General features: G+C 53.9%; 1 protein-coding gene across 1 annotated transcript; it reads left to right on the top strand.

Moving 5' to 3' along the window:
• Nucleotides 1-5301: 5301 nt before the first annotated feature.
• LOC104074852 (ephrin type-A receptor 8-like) lies at nucleotides 5302-5965 on the top strand (the record flags this gene model as incomplete). Its single annotated transcript, XM_009575132.1, has 1 exon — nucleotides 5302-5965. A coding segment is annotated over one exon (664 nt), but the record flags the coding sequence as incomplete, so codon positions are not given.
• Between the last annotated feature and the right edge of the window lie 10536 nt (nucleotides 5966-16501).

The raw sequence follows: 16501 nt of genomic DNA, 5'->3' as shown, positions 1-16501 counted from the left end.
TCCCCCTCTGCCCACCCCCCCCCCAGCACCTCCATGGCCTGGCCCCACAGCATCCCCCTCGCTGAACTGGGGTCAGCCCAGGGAGCTGGTGGGCGCCTGCCACCCAGGCAGCTGCCTCAACGCCTGGCACGCTCCGTGTTGGCTTTGCTGGTGGGAGCACCAGGAAAGACCTTCAGAGGTGGTTTGCACCTCCCCATCTCTGCCCCTGCGCTCCTGGGAAAGGGACGTATCCTGAGGCCCCTGGGCACAATTAGCCAAGAGTGCTCTTCCCTTCTTCTGCAGGAGCTCAGAGGGAAAACTGGCAGAAAGGCACCAGATTTGCTTAAAGGTCCAGCTGAGAGCACAGACGACACATTTCTGTCCGTACGACGGTCTCTCAGCAGCGTTTGCGCATCAAGGATGGGGATTTCATGCTGGTGTACAGAGCTGCTGTAAACGCCCCGGGACTGAACTGTTTGCAGAGCAAAGCCAACGCAGCAGAGGACTTTTTTTTGCCTGGCTCTGGTCCTGCAGCCAACAACCAGTTCATGGCTTGGATGAACCCCATCTGACACACCAGCTCTGTTACGGAGCAGGGTCTCCCTTTGCCCCAAGCCCACCCTGCAAAAACCCTGTCCCCAGTCCAAGCTCTGCTGTGTGCTTGCCATTTCAACCCCCTTCAGGGTCATGTCTTTCTCCTCGAAGCACCAAAAAATATTGGGGCTCTCCCATCTGCCCAGGCCATGTCTTCTGCCCTCCGTCACTTTGATGTCCTTGTGCCATTTCTTGGGTTTCTCTTCCAACCCGGAGCCTCTGCCTGGATCCAGGAATACCAGCAAATTACAGGGCAAGCTGCGACGAAACTCATTTTCTTGGGAAAAAAAGATGGGTAGGAATGGAACATTGGAAAATAAAGATTTAGACTAGTAATTGAGATAAATGCTCATCTCCCGGTGCTTGTTCAGTAAATGCTGGGTTATTGCTAATTCCCCAGACGCTGGTCACTACCAGGAGTTAATCACCTGCAGTGAAGCTGAGGGTAGTTAACTGCCTGACAAATCCCTCCTTAGCCACAGCAGTGACTGATTTCATGGGGATTATCTCCATTAACGCCTCCCATCTAATGATTTATAGCTGCAATAACATCCTTTTTTTCCCTCTCTCAGTGACAGTGGTGCAAGGACCTGGCAGCTCCTGGGGAGGGGCCGTAGCTCAGTGCTTGCTCTGGGGAAGAAGGAAAATGCTGGATGCCTCAGAGGCAGCAAGAGCTTTGCTATGCCAGGTAGACCTGGCATCCCTCCTGGAAGCCGTCCCAGGGTTGGGGAGACCTTGTCCCTTGGCTCCCTCCGTGGACACCACAAGGGTGGTGGGAGGCTGAGCTGCTGCTCCAGGGGGACGTGGTCTCTCCTTGCGTGTTCGCCCCCTCCACTCCTCCTCCTCCTTCTCCCCGCTCTGCTGCACCACACAAGCCCTGGGAGACTTCTAAGACCTTGCTCAGCCGCCCGGATATCTGGTGTTTGCATCTTTCACCTTTCATAATCTGGCAAATTTTTTTATAACTGGTGTTGACTTTAATTTAAACTATTAGGCAAGCCCCTGAATACAGATGCAATCATGTGTCCGCCCCCAACGTGTGTGCTCACCACGTTAATTATGATGTCCTCATTTCCGTCTCACTAGGGCATCTTATCGCAATGACGGGGAACGGGCTGAGCTTCGTTTAATAAAAGCCACTTCAAACTGTCAGCTGAGCCTGCGCTCTTGAACCGATGATACCCAGCGTCAGAGACTCCCCTCCCTGGCCATAAGCGCCTGTAATTAAGGTGAAACAGAAAACCCCTTCAAGTCACGGGGATTCCTGAAGCGGGTCCCTCCATCCCAAATGCCCAGCAGGTCCTGGGACCTGGCAGAGCTCGTGAGACCTTGTGGCACACTGGGAAGGTGCACTTGTGGCATCCGAGCCACCAGTTCAGGTGGCCTGCCTTCCCTCCATGCATTTCCACCGACGGCAGAGCACTTGCCCTGTAGGCCAGTGGTACAGGTGTGGTGCTTTGGGCTAGTCTCAGACTGGGATCCCAAGGTGCTGCGAACAACCCTGGGAAAGAGCTGACAGTCCAGCCGCTGTGCAAAAAACCACCAAGTTTGAAAGAGTGATGCTGCACATGCAAACCCTCCAAGTTTTCCCGTCTGGTTGATGCCAACCATTGTCGGTGCTTGGAGATGGGCATTTAGCTCCCTGCTCTCTGCCAGCGGTGAGGACGCTGCCAGCTCTGGCAGTGCCACAGGGGTGTGGGGACACCGCGGTCATCAGTACCATCTCCTCTGCCAGATTTGGGAGAGAAGTGAATGTCCGGAGACCCAAAGCAACCAAATTTGGGATTTTGGTGCACCCAATAACATCTTATTTCCCTTGCCAGACACTCCTGGAGAGCCCCGAGCCCCACAGACGCTGCAGAGGGGAGCTGGCTGTGCATCGCGGGGAGCGTCCCTGCTCACCACCCTCAGCAATGCCCTCGCCCCGCGTGTCTCCTCCCATGCGCAGTTCTGCCTCGCTTCCCCCCGGGGAACTCAGCAGGGAAAAGACAGGAAACAGATGTTGTGTTAATTTGTGCTCAATTAATTTCGACAACGACTTCCACACCCTCCGCAGCGCCGCAGTGCGTGCAGACGTTGATGCAGGAGTGGGGAGCTAGCTGGCTCCCGCCGGCCCCGGTACAAGCGTGTGCAGGGAGCTGTGCCATGCCTGCTGCTGCACACACTTCAGGGCACCCCTGTACCCCTTGGCCAAGCGGGAGGAGTGTACCCTGGGTGTCACAGCACTTTCTACAGGCTCATCTCTGTGGTTGGGGAAGCTGAGGCATGATAAGAGGGGTGCTGCCGCTCACCCCCTCCAGCAAAGCACACAGGTAGCCTGGCTCCTTTCCATGTTGTCTACCTGAGTGCTGGGGTGCAGAGCAGGTCTGCAGTGATCCTAGGACCTAGGACGAACCTGGACATTTCTGGAATTCAGAAGACAATTTTTTTTAAAGAACCAGAAATATTTTTCTCTCCTGAAAGTGGCTTGACTTTCACACCCTTTGCCAGCATATTCCCTTCTGAATGAGCTTTCGCTGAAGCTTGCACCTGGAGCTGCTGCCTTTTCCAGGTTGCTTTAAGGTCTTTAGGAGTGAGAAGCAGAGTTTTCTCCTAAATTCAAGATGCTGGGGGAGTTCTGAAGATGCACATCACCGAAATGACTGCTCTGATTACCCTAGCACTAGCAGAAGGCACAGCAACACCTCCTCCCCATGAGCTGCAGATCGAGGAGGTTAAATGAGGAAGGACTTTGCCATCTGAGAGGGGAGAAGGGAGCAGGCTGTCTTACTTACAGGTATCGCTGATAACCTCTTCCCAATATCTCTTACGCTCTGGAGGTGTGATGCCCTCCCCTAGCCATGTCCTGTCCCCGCAGTGCTGGCGGCCACATAGCGAGGCTGTCGGGTGCCTGTCCCAGCAGATCTGCATCCTCTCAGCTCCCACAGTCACTGGGGTGAAGTCCTCAGGCTCCCCCGCTCTGAGCTGAGCATCAGGCTCCTTCTCTCTGGGCTGCTGTTGGTTTCGCGTCTGTAACGAAACACGGGTCACCACTTACATAAGAAAACACCATTTTTGCCTCGTCAGAGCAAGCCCGGAGGTTTATTTTAATGTACTTGCAATGCTGCTTAAAAGATTTGTTTTCCTGCTCTCTGCACCACTGCTGGAGCTTCGCTTAGCTCCCCCAGCCCCCCCAGACAGCACACAGGCAGGCAGGGCATGCACAGTGCCAAGGTGGGGGGCTGCTCCCTGTCAGCTGCCTTCGGAGGTGCAGGCAGAACCGGCAACCCCAGGAGGGTGCAGGCAGGGGGGTGCTGAGGCTGGGGGGGGTGATGGTTTGGTAGGCAGAGCAGCAAGTGCTGCAGAGGTGCCAGTACCTTCCCCAACTTCTGCAGGGCTGCGTCTGGGGCTGCCCCTCACAGCTGGACTTGGGCATGGTGGTGGGACTCAGGCATCTTCAAAGCCTACTGCTGAGTACATTTGGACTCGATGATCTTAGAGATCTTTTCCAACCTTAATGATTCTATGATTCTGATTTTAAGTCCAGGGAAAAGTCAGAAGTCCTCCTCTGCTCCTCTTCCTCCTCTTCCTTCTCCCATAAGAAGAATTCAAGGGTCCAGACCTGTCCATGGGGGATGTGATTGGGGTGCCTGGTTTGGAAAGGGATGTGAGCTGAAGAGGTGGTGGGGAAGCCCCCAAAGAAGGGAAGGTCTGTGGGTCCTGGTGAGGGGTTGGTGGGGTTGAAGAGGGTGGAGAGGGAGACATGTGAGGCAAGACCAAGCCCCCAGAAGTGTCCTGTAGCCCCCAGCAACTAAGTTCAACTTGTCCCTCAGCTATGCAGCTCATTTGTATCCAAAATCTCACTACTTCTTCTCACTTCTCATCAGTCAAAACCACTCAGCATCCCTCTCTTGGATGACACAAATGTCCCTGTCTCTCTAAACTCACCCAGACCACCCCTCCATTGCAATCCTGCTTGCTGCAACCTGCTTTTGCCCAACATCTCCTCCCCAAGCTCACCCTGCTGCCACTGCTACACTGAATTTTAACCCCAGAGCTGTCAAGCTGTAAGCCCCCAGGTTCCCAGAGCCCCCAGTCCAGCCTCTCAGCTGGGCCGAGCACTGTGGGCTCACACCGAGGAACCACACTGATCTCACCTGGGCTGGGAAGAAGGGGGCTCTGAGCCCCCATGGGCCCCCGTTTCTTGCTGGACATCCTGTGTTCACTGCATGCTTCCCCTTCACCCCACGGTATGCACCCCGAAGCTCGATCTCCAACTGGAAACAGCCTGTTTAGTTTGTGCACGGAGATCGCATGAGCCAGAAGAGACCCAGGTGAGCACCACGCAGGTGCCTTCCTGCTGCTGCTGCGAATGGCAGGTTGAGCACCAAGAAAAAGGACTTGCAGACATGGTCTGGAGGGTTTGGAGCCCTCCCAAACACACACTGCCATCAGCTTCTGCCAGCAGATCAGACTCATGAAAGCATTCCCATCTGCGAGCAAGGGTGCACTTCACCCAGCTTTGCATCAGGGTGGGCTGTGAGAGTTGCTGCCCAAATTAGTGCTGGGTAAAGTCTGCTCACCCTCATTTTCCTTTGGCCTGTGGCAGCAGTGATCTCTCGTTCAGATGCAGCTGCAGGAGCCGAGGGAGTTCATCCCGGGGTGGGTGATGGCACAGACTCCTGCATGCCCCGTGCTCGACGGTGTTCAGGGACATCTGGAATGACCTGTTCTCTCTCTGTCCCGCAGTGGGATTCGATCAATGAAATGGATGAGTTTTTTAGCCCCATCCACACCTACCAGGTCTGTAACGTCATGACCCCCAACCAGAACAACTGGCTGCGGACCAACTGGGTTCAACGGGACGGCGCGCGGCGGGTCTATGCAGAGATTAAATTCACGCTGCGGGACTGTAACAGCATGCCGGGCGTGCTGGGCACCTGCAAGGAGACTTTCAACCTCTACTACCTGGAATCCGACCGGGACCTGGGCACCAGCACCCGGGAAAGCCAGTTTATGAAGATCGACACCATCGCAGCTGATGAAAGCTTCACCAACGTGGACCTGGGGGTGAGGCGCCTGAAGCTGAACACGGAGGTGCGGGGCCTGGGGCCACTGAGCAAGAGGGGCTTCTACTTGGCCTTCCAGGATATAGGCGCTTGCATCGCCATCGTTTCGGTGCGGGTGTACTACAAGAAGTGCCCAGCAATGGTGAGGAACTTGGCATCCTTCTCCGAGGCTGTGACTGGGGCCGACTCGTCCTCCTTGGTGGAAGTTCGGGGAGAGTGCGTGGGCCATTCGGAGGAGAGGGACACCCCCAAAATGTACTGCAGTGCCGAGGGAGAATGGTTGGTGCCCATCGGGAAGTGCGTGTGCAGTGCTGGCTACGAAGAGCAGCGGGATTCCTGCATGGGTGAGTCCCTGCTTCTTGCTAGCAGTGCCTGCAAGGGGAGGGATGGCTGCAAGGGGCTCATGCCTCTTTGGGGAAGGACTGAGGACAGAAGCCTGCTCACAAAAACTTGGATAGCCATCCGCTGTGGAGGCCAAGGGCTACCTGAGCCTTTGCTGGCTGGCTTCATGCTTCCAAAATATGTCGCTGGTGCCACCAGCAAGCTCCTGTGAGCCTGACCGTGACAGGTCCTGGTGCACAGGGCATGGCTTTGGGATGGGGACTGGCTTTGCAACGGGGGCTGGCATCGGGACAGGGGCTGCCCTGGCTCCATCTTTCTCTACCGTGGAGCGCGTGGCCCAGAGGTCCCAGCCCGGTGCCCGCAGCAGCTCTGGTTGGTGCTGAGATCTGTGCTGGCGCACGCCAGCAAAGCACAACTTGGCCTCTCCAAAACACCCCACCGCTCGCTTCCCTTCGGAGGAGGTTTGAAAGCGAGGAATGCAAAAAGAAAAACATCGAGCTTTTATGAAACAAGGTTATCGCGTCCATCCATCACTCCTCCCCGGGGCTGCCGCAGAGCCCTGCCGTCCGGGGGTGCGGGGAGCCTTCCCGGGGGCCCTCTGTGCCGCTGGGCAGACGTCAGGCTGCCGACTGTACAAACTGCGATAAGGAAGCGGGGTGACCAGCAGCAGCCGTGCACCAGGCACGGGGATGTGTGTGTGTACAGAGCACAGCGCTCGGGGGTCCCCGTGAGAGCCCTCCGCGCAGATTTGTTTGCTCTCCGTTTCTTTATGGGAGGTGTTTAGGGGAGCAGCACAAATAAGAGTGCGGGGCTTTTGTTTGAGTTTTGTGGAAACATCAAGTGGAGCATTTGTCTTAGGGAGACAATGAAAGGTTAGGACGTCCGACGCTGGACTGGAACAGATCCAGGTGCCGCTGGGACCCGCGCTGGCCCCGGCGGGTCCCCAGCTACGCAGAGTGGGAAAGACGGGCAGAATAAATGCTTCTATCTGAAACTCCTCCAGCATGTGACCATTGATTTGAAAGTCATCCTGGGATAGATCTGATAATTCAGAAGGGGTTGTCTTCTCCCACGTTAAAGAGTGGGTGCTAAGTGTGCATGGGGCCAGGCACATGCTACCATGGGAGGGGGCACTGGCATGGGCTGCCTGGACGGCTGGGTCCCAGCCCCATGACTGCAAGGAGCTGCGAGTTGGAGATTTGGTTCAGAAGGTCCAAACCCCTTCCCTGTATTCCACCCCCACCCCCGTACAGCAGGCTCTGCCCCAGGAGATCACCACCTCAAAGCCTGGAGGCTGAGGGAAGCCTGGCATCAGTGTTGTGCTCATCCTGCCTCATTTTCCTGTGTTTCCTTGGGCACATTTGTCTCTCTCCTGAGAGCAAAGCTGTGGGAGAGCTCCTTCTCTGCCCTCCTACCCTTTTCTGGTGGGATTGCCCCTACCCATAGGCATGGCACAGGGGGAAGCGTGGTCCAACCTGCCTCCCCAGATGGGATGGACACAGGCAGAAGCTGGCCCTTCTGCATCCAGATGGACTCAGACCCATGCTGCTCAACCAGCAATGCTCTCAGGTGAAGCTCTCCAGGGCTTGTGGCATCCGAAACAGGACAGAAATGTCACTGGACTTGCTCCAACCTCAGTGTCGTCTTGCCCTCCTGCCTTCCCTGTCCCATTTATCCAGCTCCTAGCACGGGGAGTTTGATAGCCCAGCATCAAGCGAGCAGGGGCAGCACCTCCTTCCTAGCATCTCCTTTGGTGGGTGGGTGTGGAGCAGGAGTACATATATTTACACACGAAAGCAAACAGATGCAAATCTCTGATCTAAGCTTCTTGTGCTTGATTGGGGCAGAGTTCATTTTTCACGGTGAAAAGTGCCTTTCTGGAATGATTTATAACCCCAGCGGATCTGTCGGAGTTGGAAATTAGCCGTTTTAATTGTCAGGCGGACAAAAGCAGGATTCCAGTGGCTGTCGCCCCAGCAATTTTTCATTCTCTGTCACAGGGATGAGATGATATAAATCACTCCTTGTGGCCCTAATAATATTTCTATAAATATCAGGGAAATTCATTTTTTGCTTGGGGGGAAAAAATTAGAGGGAAGATACTTTGCTTCTATGGCAGTGTTTAAAATGTGATTCCAAATTAATTTCCTTCCACCTTTCACAGCCGGACACCTTATTTGTCAAAGCTAAAGATGTTTGAACAGTGGAGGTTTCTCCCCCTCCTCTTTAACGTTCATTTTTCTAAGGACCTGCCAGAGTGATGGAAGACACCTCAGGAAACCAGATCATGGCCAGAGCTGTTCCCAGCCCTTCAGAGGAGAAGAAAGGCTGTGCCTTCCCCCCGTGGGAAGGACGGGACGAGGTGGGACGTGGTGGAGAATCCATAGGAACCTGGGGAACTTCTCTGCCTCTCGTCCCCTTTCCTGTCAGCCATCACCTTGGATGCCCCTTTGTTTGGGCAGGAGGGTGGTGGCTGGGATCTCTGACTCCTTGCACCTACCCCGGTGGAATCCACATCTTCTTGTGATGTCCTGGTGTTTGCCATAAGGATGTGAGGGGCAGTTTCCACAGGATCAGGGGGGCCAGGTCTCAGCCCAGGGGCACCGGGATCAGGACCACGCTAAGGATGCCAACCAGCCTGGCATCAGATGTGTCACAGCCCTGCATCACACAAGACATTTGTCCCTTGCATCTGTGCCTCATGCATCTGCGCCTCATGCATCTGCCTCTTCAGAGGTACGGGACCCCCTTTTCCAGCTGTAGCTGGGCATGGGTGCTGCAGTACCTTACTGGGCAGAAACTGGGTTTGAGCATGAATTGCCACAGCTGCTGATGGGGTCCTGGGGTCTGCCGGCTCCTAAAATTCCCAGCTTCTAGTCCCATGGCATCTTCTGCCACAGCCACCCCAAGGATGAAACCCCTCGGGGTCTCTCTCCCTGGGCAGCCCAGCCCTGCTGCCCGACTCACTTTTCCTCTCCAGTTTCAAGGCTCTGAAGGACTTTGCTTCCCTCATCCCCCATCATCCACAGCCAGCCTCGGATGCGCTGCTGTTTCCTCCTTGAAACACATCAGTCCACAGCAAGACACGTTAGTATCTCTTACACACGGCAAATAGCAACTGCGCTGCCTAAATAGCAGAAAAAGCAATAGCATAAGTGAAAAGGATCTGTCCCAGCAGTTTATCAGATAAGATGACAGTCAGCGTAATTCACCTTGTTTATATGCAGCTGCTGTACAGGACAAATAGAGACCCATTTCAATAAGGTCAGTGCAATTAGAGAAATGAGAAAGGGGAGCACTTTAACCCTGGGTCTGCTTCTGTGAGAAGGGAAGAAACCCACAAGCCACCTCCTCAAACAGCCACGAGGCTGAGAGCCGGGACATGGGTACCACGTCCTGTGGATGGACGGAGAGGTGGACAGGGAGGGTCAGGCGGGTGAGGACAGTGGCTTTTCACCCACACCCCCCGTACCAGCACTGGCCAGCCCCTCTTCGGGGAGGGCTGCTGGGCTCCTGAGCCACCAAGGCTTTGGGGCCGTGGCCCTTTGCACCGGGGTCAGACTTTTGGGGCGGATCTGAATTATTCCTTGGGCTGTGCCTGTCACCAGCTGTCAGTGAGCAAAACTGGAAAGTTGGGCTGAAATCTGTTTAGCTGATCATGAGTTGTACACGTGCAGAGAGTCGGTTCAGGCCATCGGTAGCAGTGCCTCGGCTACAGATCACGGTGCTGCTCTCTGGGAGCTGACACAAACCCATCCAGCCAGCCAGCCACCAGCCACAGAGACCTCCAGGAGCGCAGAATCTCCCAGGAAGCTTTTTCTTTAATGAACAAATGAAAAAGGGTAAAACAGAAGGGACAGGCCCCCTTCCCTGCTGTCAGAGTGGGTGGATGAGCCTTTGGCAGAAATGCAGTTCCCAGAGAGCATCTTTGTGGTATATCCATGGGTTTCAGGAGTGGGATTCGCTGTTCAGACATTTTTGTCAAAAGTTTGGGACCAGGTATCTTAGCCTCCAGGTGTCCGGATTGCTCTGGCTGCTTTCCCTCTGCGGTGCTCGGGGGCTTCAGCTTGGCTGTCGCCTTTGGCTGGAAAACAGTGATGAGGGAGCAATAATTAATCAATTGCTGCTCCATCACCCCATTTGCACACAAGGACGCTTGTTTGTAGCCTGCCAGGGCTGAGCGAGACCAGCTACCAAACAGGGGTCTGAACGAGGGTCTGGCCCTGGGGTAGACTTTACCCAGCTCTGCTTAAGCCGAAAAAAATGGCCTGTATCCTCTGGATAAGGAGAAGAGAGGGAGGCTGTCACTGCCGGGACCCTTTCCCCTCCAGCTCCCAAACTGAAGGAGAGATGGGAATAGGAGAGGGACTGGTGGTCCCTCATGGACAACCCCCTCTGCTGCTGGGCTCTCTCGTGCCGCCTGTGGCACACGGCTGGTGGAAATGGAAATGGAGAGTCTGGTTAGCAATCTGGAAGCCAGTTAATTTTTTCCAGTTGGTGGGATTCATGCTGATGAACCAATCAGCAAATTTAATGTACCTTAAACCTTCCTCGTGGGCAACTTTAATCGAGCAATTAAAGTACCACGGCATTGCTAATTAAGAGGAGAAAATACCCAGCTTGGTAATTATGTGCTTGTGAATACAGTTTTGCATCCATGGACATTTATGAAGACAGTCAGTGGAGACTGACTTTCCAGCTGGTGGGGCGAGGGGGGAGCCGAGCTATATGGTGTGAGAGGAGGGGAAACCCCATCCAGCTGCACCCCATCACCCACGTACCGTGCTGGTGGGCACAACCCTAGCCACACAGAGTCAGGGTAAGCCAGGGGACAAAATGACTCAATGAAGCCATTGGCAGGGGAAGGCAGGTCAGAGACACGGACTCCGGCTGGGCTGAGCAATGACCTGCGGCCACCGCAGCAAACCTTTGCAGCTGTGTGAACAGATGTGGTCCAGATGCTGACACTGGAAGGAGAGGAAAGGTGGAGGCGTGCGACCTGCTCTCCTTGGGCTTGGGCGCGAGGGGACGGGCTCCTTTGCCCAGTGCACTGCAGGTGGGGATGCTGCTTGCCCCTGGATGCCTGCCCAGGGAGACCACAGCCTGTGCTCCCTTCCTTCAGTGCGGAAGGGGTGGAGAAGCATGCAGGGAGGAGGAAAGATACGCTAGTGGGTTAAGGGAGCCCACCAGAGCCTTGCTCCATTCCCTTCTCTCCCCAAACTCCTTATCCCTTTCTAAGTCAGAGATGCTCTGAGAAGCCTCAGGCTTCTCTCCCCTTTTTCTGCTAACTGACTTTTTTCCCACCTGTGTAAGAACATCACAGAGCAACCATGAGCTCCTTGTGTTGTGTCCTCACGTGAAACAGCCGATACAGGCTGCTCGGTTGGAAACAGGACACTGGTCTTGCTGGGCTGACTCCAAGCAAACCCCCTTTTTCCTGGCTCTGAGCTACGTGGGGCCCCCAAAAATGTGCCTGGGGGTCACACACGCCTCTGTAAATCTGCAAAGCTGGGATTTCAGTGCACCCATTACCAGGCTCCACCTCCCTTAGGTCCTGCCTGGAAGCATATGTACCATATATCAAGGTGACAATTAAATGTATGTCAAAATACCCTCTCGTTGCAACTCCAAACAAACATGTTGGAATACGTTTTGCATTTCTTTGCAAATCGGTGTGGATTTCAAGGAGGCTTTCTACGCAAGTCCCATCACACGCATGCCAGGCTTGGTGCCTGAGTTGCACCTCAGTGACGCCTGCTCAGAGTGTCCCGTGCCTGCTGGCAGGGTACCAGGCTGTCGTACCCAGAGCTAGACTGCACCAATGCCCCGGGTGCCCACCACCGCGGGCTTCTGCCGTGGGTGTACCAAAATAAACCTTTCAAGGGCAGGAGCAGTGATAGTTTCGAAGATGCGCTATGGGAGTTATGCAAATGTCCTTTCAGCGATGCCAGGCAAGAAAATCAAAGAAACTTAGTGACTCACAAGATTTTCATTGTTGGTTTGCAAGGCAGTCAGCCGCTTCGTAAAATACAGGCAATACCAGCTGGTAAGATTATATCGCCTTCTGTTTATCCCATGCAAGGCCCCGCACTGTAAAAAATAAAAAAAAAAACAAAAAAACCCCAGTTTATTTTCCAAACCACATAAGTTAGGACTGTTCAGGATCCAGGTATCAGACTTCAGATGGAAACAGACTGCAAAGAAGATGTGTCAGAGACACAAATTGCTTACGAGGTTTGGGCTGGGCATTAGGAAAAACTTCTTCCGCCGGAGGATTATCCAGCCCTGGGACGGGTCACTGGGGAGGTGGCAGGATCTCCTTCCTTGGGGATTTCTAAGATGAATCTAAACACAGCCATGACCGCCCTGATGTAGTTTTGGGGATAATCCCAGCATTATCAGGAGATTGGTCCAAGCACTAGAGGCTCTTCCATGGGTGCTGCTGGGATCCTTGGATTCACAGTTGTCTCATACCAGGGCTTCCAGTTTATAGTCCCAGACCTGGCTGCTAATTAGGCTGTTTGGATCCCGGGTCTGCTGGGCTATGTGTGCATAATTTAGCACAGCAAGCGTGCTGGAGAAGGCAGGGTGCAGGACGAGGTGATCTCAGTATCTCCAGCACCTTCACTCCCTCTTCTAGAACTCAAACAAGTGGCCAATTGCATTAACTAGGAAAACAAAACAAAGCAGCCCCCCCAACATGTAAAACCATTTTTTTTTTTCTGGTTAGGAACAAACAAAAAGGACAGAGATGACTGCAGAGCTGCCCTTTCCCCACAGACAGAACAATATGTCTTTTATCCCTGGTTGAATATTTTATTGTTTGCCCCTTTTCTCTGAGTTTGCTGTGTTTAGCCACTGACACAGCTGAAGGGTGAGAATGATGCTAGGCTGGAGTTCAGGTTATTGATGGGGATGAAACAAATTTTATTTGTGCTTGGTAGGTCTCTGTAGTCCCTCTAAGAGCAGCTGGAGTGTGATGGATGGATCTGGCAACACTCAAAGACCTTCACCAGTTTTGGAATGTGGTTTTTTTGTTGTTTTTTTTTTTATTTGAACTCTTCTTTTCCACAGAATTTGGCCAGGTTCAGGTCATGAACACAAGTTGTTATTCTGGATTAACAGTGTGCAGGTGCCTGGGAAACTGTTGTTGGGGAGTTTAGAAAAAGTCTGCAGGAAAGACCTGGCATTTTGCACCAGTACTTACACTGGAGTTGGTGCAACGCAATGGGAGGCTGGGGCCCTTAAATACACTACCAGCATATTCGGAGGCTTGGTGTGATCGCCTTGCATGGGAAAGATGCTCCTCGTTCCCACAGAGCAGTAGGACTGTGCCAAAAATTTGTTCTGTACTTGGCACGAGATCCAGATCCCACCCATGTCACTGCTTCTTGTGTGCCGACTTCTTCCCCTCCCTGATGCTGCTGCTGACACTTCCCTGTGAAGGAAAAAGGGATCCAAAAGCTGGTGGTGCTCAGCTGTGCGGGGGCGAGGGCTGTGCTGGCCCCTGCAATGCTCTTCACTTGCTTCTGCTGGAGTGCTGGGCACCCTTATTTTAAAGCTCAGCCCCTGTCTATATCCATAGCTATATGCATGTGGTGAGAGGGCTCACAAACCCTCCAAAGCTGCATACTGGTTCCCACAGGGGCTGGGATCAAGTTCTGGGTGTTTTGTGTGTCCTTTCTTCATTTATGCATCTTTGTTCCCTGAAGCCTTGCAGCAGGGATGCAACGTTACCTCCAGCCACCGAACGGATGGCTCCCATTCGGCCCCGCTCCCTCCAGAACAGCGTTTTCTGGGTTTGTTTTTGTTTTGGTGAAAATTGTGGTTTTTTCAGAAGCCTTGGATAGTTCTGTCTAAAACCTTCCGACAAGACTGAGTTTTGGAAACAGCTTTTTTCTAATTCTAGCATTAGACCACCTGTTTCCATCCGACTCCTGCAAGCTGCAGCATTTCCCCAGATAAGCTTTATAAAAAAGCCTTCGCTCCGAGAGCGTGCCAGGCTGTCTCACCTACATAAGTCTGCACAGTGTCACCTCGACTTTGCTCCTGCAGAAGGGCGTCTGCACCAGGCAGCAGAGCAGCTCTTGCAGCAAACTGGGATTTGGATGCTTCCTGCTTTTCTTTCTTTCTTTCTTTCTTTTTGTTTTTTTAAAAGATGTAGGGAAGAAGAGCAGGGCAGAGTCAAGGGTGTTTTCAACAGTACTGATTTCCAGGCAAGAAGGGAGACGTGCTGATTTTTCTATGGCAGCGCCATGCAGAAGTCCAGTTAGGAATGCAGCCAGTCTGGACCACCATGGTTCCAGTTTGCCCAGCACTACAAATGGAATTACTGCACCTGGAAGAGCAGTGCCCTCCTTATACAACTTGTCCTGGCAGCCGTGAAATCTGGGCGTTGAGCAAGAAGCTGTGCAGGCTGCCCTGTGTTGCACGTGCCATTTGCTCACAGCCCGATGAGTAGGATTTTGCCAGCTTTGCAAAATCTTCGTGGGTGAAAATTCTCCCCGTTTCCCACTCTGCAACATTTGGGGGTGCGAAGGGGTGTGAGATGGGTTGAATTGTGGGAAGAAGGGTCAAGCAGCGGGGAGGTGATGTGAGGTGGAGTCTGGGGTGATATGAGATGACCTCGGGCAGGTGGAGTGGTGTGACGGGTTGTAAGGTTGTATTGGGGGTGGGAAGGGTTGTGAGCTGTGCAAAGGGGGTGCAAGGTGGGAATTGGGCTGCGTGAAGGGATGTAAGGTGCTCAGGCGTGGGAGGTAAGACAGTGATCGGGGGTGTGAGACAGTGCGGGGGCAAGCAGCACGCAAAGGATGTACAGAGCACCAGCCGTGGGGCGATGAATGGTCTGGGGACCAAGAGTTTGCCTGAGAGAGCCAGCCCAGCCAGCCCTCAAAACCCCTTCCAGACCACCAACCAACCTGGGGACAGAGCCTGGGCTGGGTTTGCAGGAAAAGGGGAGCACAGCCTTGCAAAACCACAAGGTTTGGGGCAATGAGATAGATGCTTCTTTTTAAGACATGACTGTGAACAACATGCTTCTGTTTCAGTGTCTGTGTCATGTGGGAGCTGAGATTGGAGGCATCACGCTGAAACTGGATTGAAAGGACACGGGATTATATATGTTAGCTTCTCCCACAGCCTGGAGGGCTCTGGGACCGGTGCCTGTCTCTGGCTGTCACAGTGGCTATGACACCCTTATTTCCATCTCTGTCTCTTCCCAGCACCACCAAAGGGAGGTACACAGCTGCTCTTCTGGTGCTTGCCGATGCCCAGCTTTGTTGCAGGGTCAGGGAAAGGGGCAATTGGTGGCCCCGGTGCCATGGAGCTGCCCCATGGCATCCTCCCAGCCCTGCCGTCGCCCTGCCCAAACCTCTTGGGCTGAGGAGGGAGCCAAGGTGGAGTGACATGGGGTCAATGCTTGCATTTGCAGCCCCACCGAAGTAGCCTTTGGTGGTCCTGCCAGGGCCACCTGCAAAGCACTAGTCCCAAACGACGACTTCGGACTGAGAAGAGCGGCTCGTTCCCGGCTAGCATGTCCTTGACAGGTTCATCTATCATCTCCCGAGCTCTGCCAGCTTATTAGCAGATGTTGTCCTGTCCCCAGAGGATGGAGAGGGAGGGAAACAAATGGACCGAACTACAGATGGCTGGCAGAGACCTCCCCACGCTCGCTGTTTCTGAGACAAGCCTGCTGCTCCAGGGCCCCTTGGGCAGGCGATGCATGCAAGAGTGGGGCTGGTGGGCTGGGAAAAATAGGCAAGATGTGCTGTGCAGAGAGGGAGGTCAGTGGAAGCCCCATGGTATTGACCCCAAGGGGCTGGGGTGATAGTTGGGGACCCACCTATGTGACAATGGGCTGGCTATGTGCTCTGCCAAGCGCAGGTTTAGTGTTGGTTCTTGTAGGCTCTGCTTGTGACACTGGGACCAGCCAGGTGTCTGGGCTGCAAGGCCAGTGTAGATGTGCAAGTCTTGAGCTGGGCTGCAGGCAAAGGTCTGCTGCTGGCCCATGTGCACTGTAAAACCACACCATGAGATGATACTGCAAGGACAGGCAGCCTTGGCTGGGTTTTACAGGGGGAATGGCACTGGGGGCAGAAGAAGGACACCAGTAGCAGGACTTCTGGTGGTCCATAAAGAGGCAGGACCCAAGATCCTCAGACACAGAGCAAGCGTATTAATTGCATAAAATAATTCAAAAAAAGAAATCCCCACCTTCTGCAGGGCTCCTGGGAGGGCACTTCGGGCAGGTGGCAGTAGTTGGTTGCAGTGAAGACAGCAGGACAACCGTTCTGTACCTCCCTGGTGGGTGGCTTCAGATTTTGGTGGCTTCAGTGTGTGCTACAACCATGGCTGTGGAGCCCTGTAGATTTTAGACCTGGTGCGTTTGATTTAATTTTTCTCGCTGGCCACTTCTCTGCTGGTTTGCTCTTACCAGAGCTAACCCGGGAGGTCCTGGTCTTCCACGTGTCACTGGCCTGGCATGAGAGAGCTCAATCCAGAGCAGGACATGCCTGTCATCCTGTACTGTAGAGATTTCA

This window comes from Fulmarus glacialis, unplaced genomic scaffold, assembly GCF_000690835.1.
Source record: "Fulmarus glacialis isolate BGI_N327 unplaced genomic scaffold, ASM69083v1 Scaffold8413, whole genome shotgun sequence".
Lineage (NCBI taxonomy): Eukaryota > Metazoa > Chordata > Aves > Procellariiformes > Procellariidae > Fulmarus > Fulmarus glacialis.
The sequence above is the reverse complement of the archived record's forward strand: the minus strand, read 5'-3'. Positions and strand labels throughout refer to the sequence as shown.